This window comes from Micrasema longulum, unplaced genomic scaffold (assembly GCF_059751315.1).
Source record: "Micrasema longulum isolate JH-2025_06_02 unplaced genomic scaffold, ASM5975131v1 h1tg001218l, whole genome shotgun sequence".
Lineage (NCBI taxonomy): Eukaryota > Metazoa > Arthropoda > Insecta > Trichoptera > Brachycentridae > Micrasema > Micrasema longulum.
This window is the reverse complement of record NW_028278405.1, coordinates 274,470-292,139: the sequence shown is the minus strand read 5'-3', so window position 1 is coordinate 292,139 and position 17,670 is coordinate 274,470. Positions and strand designations below refer to the sequence as shown.

General features: G+C 32.7%; 1 protein-coding gene across 3 annotated transcripts in view; it reads right to left on the bottom strand.

The window, feature by feature from the left end:
- Window positions 1-1,798: 1,798 nt before the first annotated feature.
- LOC148276431 (sodium-dependent nutrient amino acid transporter 1-like) overlaps window positions 1,799-17,670 on the bottom strand; it is an 86,709-nt gene continuing 70,837 nt past the window's right edge. For all 3 annotated transcript variants that reach the window (XM_088234280.1, XM_088234281.1, XM_088234279.1), the window contains 3 exons: window positions 17,201-17,377; window positions 7,669-7,766; window positions 1,799-3,974 (listed from right to left, as the gene is read on the bottom strand). In XM_088234280.1, coding sequence (XP_088090406.1) covers window positions 3,813-3,974; window positions 7,669-7,766; window positions 17,201-17,377 — 437 coding nt within the window. In that variant the 3' untranslated portion in view covers window positions 1,799-3,812. The remainder of the gene's footprint in view (window positions 3,975-7,668; window positions 7,767-17,200; window positions 17,378-17,670) is intronic.

Below are 17,670 nucleotides of genomic sequence, written 5' to 3'. Positions count from 1 at the left end.
CTCTTCATGTACCAATTTCACTAAGAAAAGCAGTTAAAAGCCTCTTTAGCTTGGTTCAGTACAGTGGGCCGATGATGTATAAAGTTTTTAATTGTTTTAGGCATCAAAGGGAAAGGGGTCTAAAAAGTTGCATTTTGGAATACATTGAACGTAAAAATTATTTAAAAAAATATTCTATACTGCTTTTGGCCCTCAACCGAGAATTGAAGTTTATAACTGTCTGAACATTTCCTTAATTATCAAATTTGATTTTTTTTTTAAATATTTAGTAAAGATATAATTTAACCACATTAAATCGGCAAAAAGTTTACACTCCACGGATCTGATTCCGTTGAGCGCCTGGCTAATATTGACGAAAACAATGGCTCATTAAAACAATGCTACCCATTCATTACAGAACAAGTGCAACTCACGCCCTCGGATGTTTGTTTAATAAGAGTTAATGCACATTATATTGAAATGATTTCCTTACTTAAATACGAAATGACATCCGGTGTAGCGCAAAAAAATTACTTTCTCGAAAACTTCGAGGGCCAAAAGCAGTATCAAATATTGTTTGCATTCCGAGTAATCCAAAAGGCAACTTTTTAGACCCCTTTTATTTCGAAATTCGGAGAAAAAATATCAGCCAATCCTAATGTTTAGGGTTCCGTCATTATATTACATATTCTTTGTCCTGTCAGTCATGTCAGAGAACTGTCTCTGTGCCAAAACCATTCATCGAGAAATCAGATCAGTAATGAAACTCCGAGTCTCATAATGATGAAAAAATGAAGGGAGTACGTCTCTATTAGTTATCGGTGACTACCTCTGCCTTCTGATATTATCATATAGAGTCACCTTACCTTCCATGTGATAAAAATGATCCTGATGCGCCGGGAATGGAGTGCCAATGCAGTGGCAAATGCTCCATTGGGTGCGAATGATGATTATAATTTCTTCGGGAAAATTGTTACTAGGTATAAGTAATTATAAATTTACTTATTATCATTGATTATCTATGTTCAAAGTATTAAGTTTATGGTTTGACATGTTAATTAATTTGAGTAAATATAAGTATTTAACCACTTACCGACTGTTTATGCCTACCAGTTTCGAGACTTACCCGTCTCTTCATCAAGACACTCACTACACCAAAATGCAAATACAGAAATACACTTTTACCTTTAGCATCATCGTAATATACATAGTTTCCCAAGCAGTCCCTCCACAAAACCCTACCCTTCTCCTACCCAGCCACTTCACTTGTCCGCGTCTGGTGCGTATCGCTTCGTTGGTCGAATACGGTTTTATCTCATTTTTATTTTGTTTGGGAGGGGTAGGGTTTTGTGGAAAGGATGCTAGTCCAATAAATTAAAGATTTACTCCATTTTGAGATTGTAAAAAAACAAAAATGACATTTCGAAAAATTTTGTTAAGATTTTTTTTAAAGCTTACCGTGAGGAATGTTCCTCTGAAGTTTCGCAATCTGGCCCTGAAAAACCGTGTATATTAATTGAAACGTGCGGAAAGAACACATAAGAATACAACGGGGTGACGGAGTGACAAAGTGGGAAATATAAAATAAAACTAAACCTAGGAATTTTATTTATATTTTTATCAAAAGCATTAACTGTGGTGTTTTATCGAGAAACATTTACAAAAATTATCAATATTGTTAAATTTTATGAATATTTTTTTTATTGGATGCACATTTTTGGATGAAGCTTCTTTAAGTCTAAGAATTAAAAAACGTATTTTTTTTTCTAAATAATTTTTTTATTTCATAATTTCATAAAATTATTTTTCAATCACGTTAATTAAGCTCCTCTTACACGAGAAGCAACTTTTGGCGACTTTTAACGTACCATAATACTTACATATTATGCTTTTAAATATTTTAAAAATTATAATGTTCTTGTTTTGATACATACGTGAATTTGTTAACCTTTTTAATCTACTATCTCCAACTTGTTAAATTATATCGGCATTTTTACAATTTCCGTTTTTGTACAACAAATTTACATTTTAATGGAAAACACTTAGTAATTACAAAAAATCTAGTATAAATAAATTAAAAACAATTTAAGAGCTATGTTCATAAATTAAAGTTATACATTATTGTCTATTGGGTTATTTGAGCTTAGTAAAACATATCACATACTAGTTTATCAATACAGGATTTCACTTCAATAAAGTGTCTGCTCAATGGTAATCTTCTATTTGTTTTTTGAACTGTCGAGAAGTCCTCTATTCGACTTCCCGCCATCACAACTTTATTTTATTTTCTTAATTTATATGTACAGTTCTAATAACGTGTAAAATTACATATATAAAATAATAATTTTTACATGTTTTCAAGCATTTCAAAACATTTTTCTTATATTTCGGATGAAGTTCATGTCTGTACTATTATTTAAATAAGTGTTAGTCATTTTATTAATATTTAAAGAATTCATTTATGGTCAAACATTGTGTAATAGATAACCATCATGTATACATAATATATTCACTTACCAACATTTCTAACAAAAATGTATTAACATTTATTGAAATGTAAGCCATTTCAAATAACGAGTTATATAATACAAGGCTAGCACAACGTGAAAGTTTGTTAGTACCGAGATTTTGAAATAAGTATGGTCAAATAATACTTCATTATACAATTCCTAATATTTAAAAAAAGATTCCTATGAATATCTTAAAAGAAAATGTTGACAAAACATTTAAGAAAAAAAAATCAATGGCTAATATGTAACAAGGCTTTATATTGATTATTATTTTATGTCAACTGTCAACTATTGAAATTTTTGCAAATATATTTTGTGTAGAATTTTCTAGAACGTATTTACGTATGCTTTTAGTTCTTAATGATATTTATAATATATATCTTTTTAAATTTGTATTATTTCTTAACTTTTTTCTATGAAACGGAAAAATAAGAAACCTGCTGACAAGCCGGTTTCGCGGTTAAGTGGGTTTCATTCTTTTCTTTTTATATTTTCTGTTCATGTTTTTCTTTCTTAAATAAAAATAAATACAAAAAAAAATTGAAGGATGAAAATGACTTTGTTTTATCTACTCACAATAGTTTTTATATGGTTTGCTGGTTTTGCAACGCTCAAATAAAAAAAGTTTATGTAAATCTAGTAAAAAAATACAATTTTTCTAAACTAAATATATCTCGAATCTCACCCACAATTTGATGGTTACTGGTTGAGCGCTTTACCCACTAAACCGCGAGGTGCATTGACTTATCGCAAAAGAAGCCGTGAGCCGAGTTGCTGTCCTGCGGTTGATATCCTGAACTCGCGGATTGGTCCAAAGTTCGAACCATGCTCGAAATCACAATTTGATTATCATTTTCTAATACAGAGATATTTGTGTTCAACTTGCTGAAACTGACCCCCAAACTCCAAATACTTTAGACTTATTCGTGTATGTTTCTTCAAAAAATATATCCGCTTAGGCGTATGAAGAATACAGTTCTGGTTGTAAAATAAAACTAGTGAATATCTATTTTTAAAGGTTTTTCAAACTGTAGTATTTCATTGTTCCTGAAACTGGCACCTGAAGTTTAGGACAGATCGCCGTACGAAATACTCTGGATTTGATTATCAAATGCAGTGCCCTATGCACTCTGGGTGCGGAAAGGAGAACGATTGTAAAATAACACATTTATACCAACTTAACGGGACGTTGAAACATAAAATAATATAACCACACTATAGTTTTTGCCTTTAAACAGTTTTGAGAAATACAAATATCACATTATGTCACAAAATCGTCAGTTTGATCAATATTTTTATATCGTTTTAATAAAAATTACGTATTTAGTAACCAAACACGCTGTTGAATATTTTCATAAAACCCGATGTGGGCGGTCTGATAGACCTGTCTAGTTTTTTTTGTTCTACGAAAGCTAACCATTCCTTTTTGACCTTCGGGTCAACTGGACCCCAATCTGCTCTCGGAGAGAAAGCTGCGACGACTCTCTGAAAACAGAAAAAACGGTTATGTATTAATATTCAAACACTGTTTATACATGAACATATGCATAAGGGCGGGCATATTACCGTGAAAATCAGTAGTGTATGAACATATTGTTAGCATATTATAATATTTTCATTATAAAACAAACTATTGAAAAACACGTATATTTTTTAAAAAAATAAAAATTGACTTAATATCCATACTGTACTACGGAAAAAAAAGGGGTAAAAAGTATGCAGAATGAAAAATATTACTTTTTCTTTAAAACACTAAATAACTGAATGTACAAACAAATATATATTTTAAATCTATGATACTGTTTTCATGACATTTTCATTTTTAACAAGTTGTAAATAAACCGATCATAAATATTTAAATATTACAACAGAGACAATGAACATTTTGTTGAAGGTAATGTTGAAATCTAGACATTTACAGGGATTATGATTTTTCATTAGCTGGTTTGAGCAGCCATTTTACACGCTGTGTAACATTTACCATTCTGCCTTCAAAAATTCGGACAAACTCAAAATATTGTTGATAAAACTAGCTCTTAGAAAAAATATAAAAATTGAAAAGTATTTTTAGGCATTGTCTAGTATAAGGTAATATAATTCAGTTAGATAAATCTCTTCCCAAAAAAAAAATATTTCAGCTCTTTAAATTCACAACTGAAGGGATATAGATTTACAAATATAGGTAGAATGGTAAATGTTACATGGTGTGTATGGCCAGCTATGCTTCATAAGGTGCGGAAAGGGAATGGAGGTGAAGGTTAAATGTTATATATGATAATAAATACATTTATTATTTCTTAATGGAAAAATCAGATTTTCTGTGCTCGTATTAACGCGTTTTTTAATTTAAATTTTATAGATCTAAAACTACAACTATGATTTTTTTAAAATTATGATAGAAGTAAACTATTTGTCGGATAATAAAAAAAGATTAAATTAAAAAAAAAAAAATATTTCCCTAGACACCAAAATAAATAAATAAAATTCTAAAATATCACGAAAAGTACTTAAAATGGACCTCTTTTATTCATAGACTATTATAAACCACAACCGAATTTGAACAGAGTTAAATTCAATAAAACACTTTTATAGGCGTTTGTTTGGGCAATTTAGGCAATTTATTGAGAGAACTCTTTACAATGCCGATCGCGACAATTATTTTCTCTTGATCCGGTATTTAATCGTCTAAGCACTATAAAATTTTAATTAAAATTGTGATCAATCCGCGCTTAAACGCGTAAAATGAGAAATAATATAGGGTTCTGGTCCAGACATCAGAGATCTGAGGTTCGAACCCCACTCTATATGTGCACACGAGTGACGTGTGTATGTTGGTATATGAACAAATATTTTAGTCTGCCTTAGCACGGGTCTTCTCCTACTAGACATTACTTGAAACTATGTAAACCTATCTAATGAATAAAAATATACAAAAATAACAGCACTTTATATATGTACATGAACGTTTTAAATACATATAAGGGTGGGTGGGTATATTTCCTTAAGGCAGTATCTTCCAACCTACCCAAACCACAGATATAGTAATACAAAATCTAATAATCTTATTATAAAATTAACAGAAACAACAATTACCTAAAACTATACACTAAACTATGAAGAAAAGGAGGAGGTGAGAGGAAAATCTCAGATATTCAGATAGCGAAAATTCAATCTTGATTGAAATGTAAATACAGAAAGGGTGTTTTTTACATTAGTGGGTAGATTATTCCACAGTCGAGCAGCTACTAACTACTGTCAAAGTGGAGGCAAAAAATTAGAGTGATGTATGGGTATTAAAAGGGTTCTCTTATTTCTTGAACGAAGAGATAGCCCGTGTTAATATAATAGTAAAAAGAGCTCTCTCACATAAACAGGTGAAGTGGGATTATTTAAAATATTGGGAAGAAGTGATAGAATGTGAACGTTTCTTCTATACCTGATACTGAGCCAGTGTAGTTGCGTGCGGTATTCAGTTATGTGATTGGATTTGCGAAAATTTAATATAAGGCGTATATAGACATTCTGCAATCGCACCAACTTATCAAGCAGTTCAGAATTCACTCTAATCAACTTTATAACATCAATTCTCATATTCTAATAGTGAGTTATGCCTATGAAACTCATTTTTAACAAAATTTACGATAGTACAGGGAGCCGTGGGTACTCAGGTCGAGAATTGCAAGCGCCTACCCAAATTGTCCGTTAAACGTTTGTTGTTAAACTAAGAACTAAACTAAACGCTTTTGTTCTAAAGAATTAACAGAGCTAAAAGGCTACTCTGGCGAATTAAACATACTTTGATGGTACCCATACTATCCACCTATATACATACTAATATTATAAAAGCAAAAGGGTGTTTGTTTGTAGGAAACACACACGTCTCAACGGAACAAACGATTGTCATTTTTTTTGCATTAGGATAGCCGGAGAGGTGAGAAGTAAAATTGTATACTTATTTTTCATAGCGAATTTTTTTTTAAATCAATGAAAAACATATGTTTCAATAATGAACATCATTATTTGAAAACGAGTAGGCGGTAAGACGGAATGTCAAAAAATCCATTTTATTAAAATTTTGAAATATTTACTTGCTTTATCTGTGGTTAGTTTGGTTTGGTTTTGGAGTAGGATTTTGGATTTGTCAACAGAATAATGATGCTACGTCACCATAGACTAACGGATGGTCACATTTCTTTTACAGTGATAGTTGGAAGACCGAGTTACTTTCAATTCTGATCAAATATGTCATTCCATCGAGAAAATTCTTATTGATAAACGACACAACTAATTAATTACCTAAATGATATGAGACATAGGGAGACCCTAACACTACGTGGGTAAAGCCGCGGGTAAAAGCTAGTAGTAATATAAACATTTAATCCCACACCAAACACAAGGGGGTTGTCTCATTTTTGCGTGGTATTTCGTTTTTTTTATACTCTGCCTATGCATAGAATTATAATATGCCAGAAGGCGAGTAGAACCAAGTTTGTATACATCATACTGTGTCCAAAAGTCCTCCTCTACCCGACATCCCTCCTGCGCGCGTGTAGTGGCCGCGTAATGTTGCCAGACCGTGAACAATATACACAAATATAAGATAATTTTGTGTTATGCCATGTTATATTTTACCACAAAAAATGTTTTACTGACTCCAGTACAAAAAAACCGGCAATTTTATAAGGCAAGTGTAAAAAAAAAAAAAAAATATTTAGTAATTAAGTAAATTAATACCGTTTAATATGAGACTTATCTATAGAAAACAGGGTTAAAAATTCGACAACCCTGGCAAAACTAACAAAATGTCCACTTAATTTTATTTAACAATGTGACAGATGGTAAAATAATCGATTTCTTAAATAATATTAATTGTGAATTCGCTTCTTACACATGACATGTGATTCTACCGTATTCCCTTTTAATCCCAGAAGTATTTTGACACCTACAAACGACACAACACGGCGTAATAGAATTTAAATCGGCAGTTGCGTACTAAGCGACGTCTACGGAGTACATAATGGCCAAAACGTAAGTAGGCTTCAGTGAGATGCGCGTACGCGGTTTATGGACTATTACAATTCTATGATGTAAGTATAACTTGTATAAAAACTTTGTTAAGCATTAAATAATTAAATAAATCATAACTACGCAAATATTTGTTTCTAAAAAAGTTACTCACATTTTTCAGACCAATAATATGTTTTCTTTTGTAGACGGCTATAAAGGCGAATATCGGTATCTGCATTATTCCTATGGCTGAGAGAATCCATCCGCTTGCTGTAAAAAATAAATCAAAAATAAATAACAAATATTCACTTAAGTAAAAATAAGGAATCGTTCATTTATCGTCATCGCCATTATTTCACCCAGCGATGCACAGGGCACTGCATTGGTGCACCAAATGCAGGCGTATTTCCATCATCTGTTAATTTTAAAATAGGTACTGTGTGCAAAATTCCCTCGAGTCACTGCGGTAATAACCTGAGGTTAGAAGTTAGAAGATGATCGCCAGATAATCACTGTCTATTTTCATAATATTAAAATTACATGCGTGTCTTGCTTAGTTATATTATTAGATAACATCTCTTTCTCTCAAATGAATGTTCTATAAATGTATCTAAAAGCACTCAATATTTTGTAATTTTCGGATATCACATAATATTTCATTTTAAATTATCTACAGAAATAAATAAAATAAATCATTCAATTCAATTCACCATGGAACTGGGAGGTAAAGTAATTAATTTTCTTGACTTAAAAATTAACATCGAAAATAATAAATTAGATTTTACAATTTATAGAAAACCCACATACAGCGATAACCTCATTCATAATACATCTCTCATAAACTCGCTGTATTTCATAGTTTTATACATAGACTTTTACACGTATCCTTAAATAATGATAACTTAAACATTGAATTAAATACAATAAAATCATTAGCACGCAATAATGGATATGAATGTGATCTTATTGATCGATTAATAAGAAAAAAACAGAATAAACTAGTTGCATCACAACTTAGTCAAGGACTTATTATAAAAGAATCAAAATCTCGTAAAAAATGGGCAACGCTATCATATCTCGGAGATTGTAGTAATTTAATTAGTAAAATAGCTAACAGAGATGAATGTTCTATTGCATTCTATAACAATTCAAATATGGGGAAAATGTTAATCAATAATAAAGATCAAAGGGAAAGGGATACTAACTCAGGCTCATATTTATTACGCTGCGGTTCATGCGAAGCCGAGTACGCGGGCCAAATGGGAAGGTCGTTCAAAACTAGGATTAACGAACACTTCCAAAGTTGGAGAAATAACAAGGAAAACTCCACGTTTGCGAACCACCTTATTGAGTCAAATCATGTTTTTGATAAAAATACAAATGTTCAATTCCTTCACACATGCAGCAAAGGCCAAAAATTAGATAAACTTGAAATTTTAGAAATAAACCGCTTAAAAAATTGCCCTGATAAAATAATATTAAACGCTCAAGTAACACACGTGCATTCTCCATTATTGTATCCATTAAAATACAAACAATGAAACTAATCGATGAGAATTAACTGGCGGGAATTTTTGCTTTCAGAGAATCACTTAATTACCCCCCGGGCCCGGAGACATAGCTGTCGATGGAACTACCAACCAGCGGCCCCTGTTATAGTTTTAATTAAATTTAAATACATGTAATTCAAATATATTTTCATTATAAAACTTCATAAAATTATATATTTTATACCAGTTTTTATTATATACATTCAAACAAAACTTATGTTTTTATAATTGTTATTACCTTATACTTAAATGATTTTAATTTAAATTCTTTTATTTACATAATTATATAAAATCATAATTTACAACCCCTGCTTGCACTTGTATATAACATAGAAATTTGTTTAGTCTCCCACCAGTCTGACGATATCGGTCACGACGAAACCCGGTCACTGGTAAAAAATTTATAAAATAATTATAAATAAAAGTGGAATAAAACTATAAAGTATTTTTATTATTATAATTTAAATTATCTACCGTACCTAAATATGTGATATTTTGATTTACTTGAATATTTACTGGTTGCGCAAAAGGTTAGTGGGATTGAGAGGTTGGTGGGATTGATTGGTTTGTGGCTGGATGGACCGCCAGTGGATGAAGGGCCACCTAACCTACCCATCCTGTGATTTCTCAACTTCTAATGTATGTTTATTCTCCTCGCCTCTATGGCCATGGGTAGCTACGGTTGCTATGAGAACAATTTTCCATATCCATAGCAACCAACATCAACAATCACGTTTTTTCTCTTGAAAATTTTGTTCTGTCAACTACTGCATGTTCATAATTTTATCTGCCCGCATCTGCTCGCCCTTTAATTATCTGCCCGCATCCGCACACCTTTACATTTTCTGACCGCTGCGCCGCCACTTTCATCCATATATTCCCCGAACAACTATATTGAAAGTGCTGTATTCACCAAAAAAGGGAAACACTACCCAGAAGCCAGGACTTGGAGATAGCATCCGGATTCCTGGCCCTGACCCCTTGTCCTGACTTCCCAAAGGTATGATTTTCGTCTGCTGTAGTTTGTTTGGCCGCATACAGTTCTTTTCTGCATCTGCCATCATCGCGCAACGTATCTTTTCTCACCCCGCAAAAATTAACACAAATCAACGATTCAGTCAAACAATATCCACGCAAATTTATAATCGCCACCTCAATTACAAAAAAAATCGTTGTAATATTCACAGTAGTTGCCGAGATATTAATCAATTACATAAAAAAAACGGTTGATTAAGATAAAACGCGGTCTGACTTTTCTACACAGAAACGTATTCCCGTATTTTCTCCCTGGATTATATAGCTCGACAGAAAAGTTTTTCCAACGCACTCTAGATAATAATAATTATAATAATTATCGATAACTTATATAGCGCTATTTTCGTAATATAATACCTCAAGGGCGCTTTACAAGGTGATTATATAAAGGTATAAATTAAATTTTAACTTTTTAATTTAAGAAAAATAATGTACTTTGTTACCACATGCTAAGAATTTATTCAAATGATTTAGAGAACAAGTGGGTTTTAAGTTTCTTCCGAAACATCACTTCACTCTCACAGTTTCGCACCTCTGCTTCCCGAGCATTCCATGCCGTAGGGCCTGCGACCGCAAATGCACGTTCGCCGAATTTAGTGCGCTGTTTGCATAGAGGAATAATAACTTTTCCTTTCGACGCAGATGTAGCTGATCTAAGCGTAAGACGTCTGTCAGCTAGTTCATCTGGAATGCAGAGTTCCCTTAGATATTCTGGAGCAGAGTTGTGCAGTGACTTATACATAAGCCAACAGAGTTTGTATTCCACCCTCTGTGGAAAACGTAGCCAGTGCAGTTCCCGAAGTAGTGGAGTGATATGACTAAACTTAGAGATTCCAAAAATAAGTCTCGCTGCGGCATTCAATACAGACTGTAGGCGAGTCATTTTACACATTGGTAGACCTGCGTAGATACCATTACAATAATCGACTCTAGGCACCACAAACGCATTTATTAATTGACGGGCGGCATCAACTGGCAAATTTTTGCGTATAGATTTAATCTCTCTCAGCTGGTAAAAGCATGAACTTATCGTTCTACTAATTTGAGCGTCAAGAGAAAGGTCAGAATTAAGGATGACTCCCAGTAGTTTAACGGTGGGTAAAGCGGTACTCCTTACATCGGGTAGTGCCGTATCCTGAATTAAATTCTGATATTTGCTATCGGCGTGTCTCTATTGTTTCGATTTTTTAAATAAATTGATTGTTATGGCAGCTAGGACAATTCAAAAACCCTTAAAAACGCCTAGATTTATCTGCCATCTTCGGAGGTACTGTAATGATGATTATTTTTAAAAACGCAAAAGGTACCGACAGAGAAAATTTAATACTAATACTATTTCTTTTAAAAAAACACATTCAGTTTTAGGGTGCGGATATCAAGAACGCGAAACCTTAATTATGTCGATTTTGGTAAGGCGTTATCAGTCCGACGTGCAGTTGTCTTTTTCGCTCAGTATTGGGAAGGTATCTGCGAGAGAGTGAAAGAAAAACTAAATTCAAATACCTATTCATTAAACTGCTATCCCTACTTATCCTCTTAATGAAGGTAATGTGATGAGTCTTACAGTTCTGGTACCAGTCTTAGGACAGCAAAGTATTGCAGTGAAGCATCTTCGAAATTAAGGTATCACGTTGGCCCTGCCAGGAATCGAACCCGGGACCTCTAGCATGGATAGCGAACGCACCAATAATTATTACACTTTGATTGAATGTTTGTGACTAACTTTAGTAAACACTACTATATAACCACTTACCGACGTTTTGTGTCTACTGGTTTCGAGACGTATCCATCTCTCTGTCGGGACACTACACCAACATGCGAATACTACAATAAACTTTCAACTTTACCATCACCGTACTATAAATAGTATTCACGAAAATAAACAGAAATTCCATGCAGAGTTAAAGGGAATGAACATGTACTAAAAAGTAAGTTTGATGATATTTAGTGGTATGCTGGAGAATTGGTAGGAAGTTGGGAAGGGGAAAAGGAGGGAAGTTTTTGCATGTTGGTGTAGTAAGTGTCTTGACGAAGAGACAGTTACGTCTCGAAACCTATAGACATAAAAAGTCAGCAAGTGTTAATGTACTAATATTTACTAACATAAATTAAAATTTTGTGAAATCCTTTTTTTTTTTTTTTTAAGTTAAACTATTAAATGAAATCTATTTGGCGGATGAAACAGAAGAGATATTCTTTTTTGCGGCGAATTCATTTTTAGTTTTATTTTTTGAAATATCTGTTTGAATCGTTTCCGGTAATTTTAATATGAGATTCGCTGTTCGTTTGATCATTCGTTTGTAGGCGAATTCATTTGATTTTTTGCTGGTTTTCCTTTGTCTGAATAATCCAGTAGCTTCATTATTGCCGATACGCAAAACAGAACACATGTTTAAAACAAAACTCCGGGTAGAGGAGACTATGAACAAAATAAATAATTTCAAACTCTGGTCTTCTCATCAACAAAGGGGTGCACTTCTCTAAAAAAACGATTTTTGAACATGTATTGAATTTAATGTTATTTGAGTTTTACCAAAAATCCAGTAAAAATAAATAAATACAAATTACAAGGAATTTAAGGAAAGGATCTGATTATGATCCACAAAAAACAAATGCTGTTTGTAAACATTCAAAAAACAAACTTTTTTATACACAAAAAAACAACATCTTTCCATTTTTTTGTAAATGCATTCCCCTCGAAAGCAACCCTGGTGGATCAATGAATAAAACATTTTTATTCCTTACTTCTTTTTTACATATTAGATTGAATATTTTAATGTGTACGAACACACGCAGCGCAAAGATCTATATTTCTCTGAAAACTGCACGTAAATCGGTTAAGCCGTTTAGGAGGAATACGGTGACATCACACGCACAGAGGAATTATATATATAAAGATAAGTGAAAAATGTCATACCACAAAGTTAAAAATGTTTTTGATAACAATAATAAAATGCTTTGACTTCCATATTCCCTTATTTAAGGTATCTTCCATCCCTGTTATAATTTGTTAATAATACAATAATTTTAATTTATTTTATCTTAATAATTAAACCGATCATTGAAACAAAAATATTAATAATTTATAAAATTATGATATAAATTAGGTATTCATATTCTAAAATATTAGTGAAAATCCACAACGAAAAGTTTTTGGATATTATAATGCGCTCAGTGCGGGATTTACCCGTCCCTATTTGAAGTTGTTCTACCAAAAGTTTATTTTGAACGTAATTTACCAAAACCAACCTAATTATTTAAGCTATCGGTGTACGCAAACCGACTTTTACATTTTTATATAAGCGTGTGTGCACGACCTCAACGAAAGAATTTTATACTTAAACATTTAAATTTCTTTAATTGATAGATTTATTTTACGTAAAAGTGGTTTAAAAAAACGTCAAATTACGTCAAATAAATTAAAGACATCAATCTAGTATGTCATGCAGATGATGCGGCAATAGTGGCTGAATCTGAAGACGACTTACAACTTACAACGCATGTTACACAAAATTCATATTGTATCCAAAAGGTTCAATATGTCTATTTCAGTTAATAAAACGAAAAGTTTAGCTAAAGCAAGACAGCCTAAAAGGTGTAAACTGATTATTGACAATGAATCAATGAACAATTTGCAAGCTTCAGATAACTAGGAAATTATATACCCAGCCATAATGATTTGTACAACGAAGTCCGAGATCAAGTCAACAAAGCCTCTCAAGTGTCAGCATAAGAGATTATATGGAAAAATAAAAACGTGCGAATTGATGGCAAAAGTTGAAACACAATATAAGATATGTGTGAGATCCATTTTGACATATTCCTTAGAAACACGAGCGGATACCACGAGAACGAAGAACCTGCTGAGAGCATCAGAGATGAGGGTCCTCAGATCGATTACCGGAAACACTCTGCGCGACTGGGTCAGAAATGGCTTTATACGGGAAACGTGCGAAATCATCGAAGATGTAGTGTACTGGAGCAGATTGCACAGAAGATTCTGGAGAGACCACATAAATTAAATGAGCAGCGATAGACTGATGTCCATAGCCACGTTTCTTTGTTGTTCACATCTTTGTTAGGGACGATGTGAATGTACTACGGTACTGTTAGAGTTGCATAATTTGTTGTATTGGATTCTATGACTATAACTTGCTTCATCGGTCATCGCACTACTTTCAGGTAAATTATTTAGCACGTGCGGCATCGATCGATGGACCATGAACCCCACATATCAATGTAATTTATTTTCCTGGATACAAACTCGGCCTCGTGGTGTCATTACACCATTGTCAGTGCAATTGCTTACCATGCATGGGTCTCGGGTTCGATTCCCGACATGATTGATATGAAATATTTACTATATAGGGTGTTTTCACACTAGAATATTTCATTGTTCCGGGACTGGTACCTGAAGCGTAAAATAGATCATCTCACCTTCGTGTATCAAAATTGATCAAGATACGCTGCAATTTGTATACCAATTCAGTGCCATATGCACCATTATGTGTGTAACGGGAATGTTCATGTTGAATAATTATCTAATTGTAAACTTTATTAAATCTATCAAAACAGGCCCCTTGCCTCTTCAATCTAGAAAGAAACATAGGGGGTATCGTCGATAACGGAATAATTGTATTAGAAATCGATCAACAAAGGAACACATCGCATCATTTTATTCTTGTTTTTGCTCTCCTGTAAAAATTATCCTTTTTCGATGAGATCATTTTTTTCCGAATGTTCTTCATATGCACTTCCTCACGATATGATTTGTGTATTTTAAAAAAATATTGGAAGTGTAGAAATTGCAAAAAAATAATAAATCTCGAAGCTCTGATCTAAATCTTTCGACTACAGTACAGTTAAAAAACGAAAACTACAACTACTGCCTGATTACGGCTTTTTTATATTATTTATGATTCTTCTTTTCTTGTAAACTTTCGAACAATGGTTAAAAAATTAGGAGAGTATTCGGTCGTATAGAATTAGTAAGCTAATTTAATGCTTGTGGTATTTTTCCTTTGAACACGCACATACTATTATATAAATGTACGAGTTTATATGCGGGTAATGATATATCTACATATAGGAAGCTAAAGACAGTATAATGGGGTAAGAATTCAGCTTGCGTATTCATACAGGTATAAAATTCGAAGGCAACTTAATGTTATTACGAGGGGGCATTTTTGAGAAAGGTTAATCATGCCTAAATTCAATTTAGAAGAGGGAAATGTTAATAAAGTAAAGATATATTTTCATTTCAAGGGGGAATTCGTAGGGAGTTGTAATTTATTTATTTACGACATAATTAACAATTATTCACTGTGTGGTTTTCATTTTGTGTACTTTTTGATATAATTACAAACTAGAACTAAAATAGAAATAATGCCGTTAAAAGAAGGAAATTTTATTTATTACACCAAACCACTAAAACTTAATGATTGATCAAATCACTAGTTAATCATGGGAAGCTAGAAACGTCCCTACATTGAAAAAAAGTCATACATTGGTTGAAAAACACATCGGAGTATTGAAATTAAATATCTTTTTCATTTTTAAACTAATCAACGGGTTATTTTATAAACCCTTGTTGATTGGTATATAAGCCGTAATTACTTAAAAATATACTAACATCATAAATATAAAAAACCTCAAAATACTTAACAACAAAATATACATGCAGGTGATATTTATTTATGAGAGTTGAGACATTGTCATGTCGGTAGGTTTTATCTGTCGAAAAGTGAGCTAATTACGAGTATTTCACTTTTATGGTACTATAGGAATATATCCACCGAGCTATTTTTCGATTCTTCGTTGTAAAGCCAAGCATTTTAGGTGTTGCTGAAAAAAAGCTAGTGTTAGTTCTGTAGTTTCCCGTGGCAAATAAAGTGTTAGTGCGAGTGTCACGATTCGGAATATTAATGTTTATTTAAGATAAAATATCTTGAGCATCCATCTTACTGGAAAAAATTGTTAAAGACCATTCAAGAAGCTGAAATTCTAGGCTAAAAATATGAAAGTATTCCAGTCTGTCTAAGTAATTATAAAAACTTCGGTAAGCAAATGTTCTAAAAAAATTACGATGATTCAATATGTGTTTGTAAGTTTTGCTTTTACAAGTATATTCGGGTTGTAGTTCTGTGGCTAGTGTCTCGGACTCACGGACCAAAGGTCCGTGGTTCGAATCCCACTCTACCCCAACTCTATTTCATTTTCTAATAGTGAGTTATTTTCAACTCGTTGAAAATGGCCCTCAAAATTAAATATTTGGGTAAATCATAAAAACGCAAATATTTCTTTTTCTTTAAAAAAAAAAAAAAATAAAAGTTAAAAGCAGGAGATAAATTTAAAATGTCTTTAACAGATCTGATAATCTGTAGCTAACTTCGTAGTCAACAATCATAATGGTGTTTCTGCGTATGGGTGACAAAAATTACAAATAGTGAAAAAAAAAAAAAAATTACAAATAATTATCAACTTACAATAAAATACAAATGCTATCTGTTTTTGCATAACTTATCAAAATAAAACATCCGTAAACGTAATTTAAAAAATGTTACTTTAACGTAAAAAATGCAACGTGACGCTGACAAAGCCAATACTGGATCCGGCTCGAAGGACCGTGTTAACACTTGGAAGAGACGACTCTAGTTATTTAGATGATCTTGCGTTGATTTACTTAAAACTTTAATTTAAACTTACCAACAGAGTATAAAACTCTAACAATACTCGAGCAATTGATAATTAGATAGTTAATTAAACAACAAGGGATGTAGACCGTTATTTTTTCGATGGCTATAAAGCACTGTAGGTTTACTGTGTGTGCGCATACTATTTTAAACTGATTTGGGATTTGTGAGATTAACTCGGATCATGTTACAAAATATTTACCCTAAATTGATACTCACGATCCCTTTATTATCTGAAGGAATTTACATGCTAAACACTGAAAGAAGGCAGTGTGGTCTGGGAGTCTCTTCGGAGATGTCAAATCAGCGTTGCCAACTCAGGAACTCCAGTGTTGCCAGTCGATAGCGATCGCTGGGTCTCGTTCTGATCTCGCTCTGTTCTAATGAGAGCTGTAGAATAGCGGTACAAAAAAATCACAATACTGACCTATAGCACTGGCGGGGTACTCTACCCCGTTGTACATTATCTGCTCCAGAGTGATGAGGGAGTAGATGAAAACGACTATAAGCAACGCGGGAGTGATGATGGCCCAGCACAGCCTCCAGTAAAAGCCGACACTGATCCCCAACATGAATTCGATATCGTCGCATACTTTGCGGACTCCTAAAACCGAAAGAAAATATTTTAGACATTCGTTCGTGTTACCCATAGATCAGTCTGGTGATTTTGAATTATTGGTTTAATGAGAATTTGAACAGTGCGCGGTGATGATTTTAAAAAAATTGATTTTAAAATTATGCAAAAACTCTCTCGGATTATTATTATATAGCACAATAATTTGTTAGTAAAAAGTTTACTATTTTCTTTTGCAAATAAAATAATGTTTAGCTCCGAGGGTAAAAGTTGACTTTTTCTTGTTTTTACTTTCTCGGGTTAAAGCATTGTACAGTTTAAGT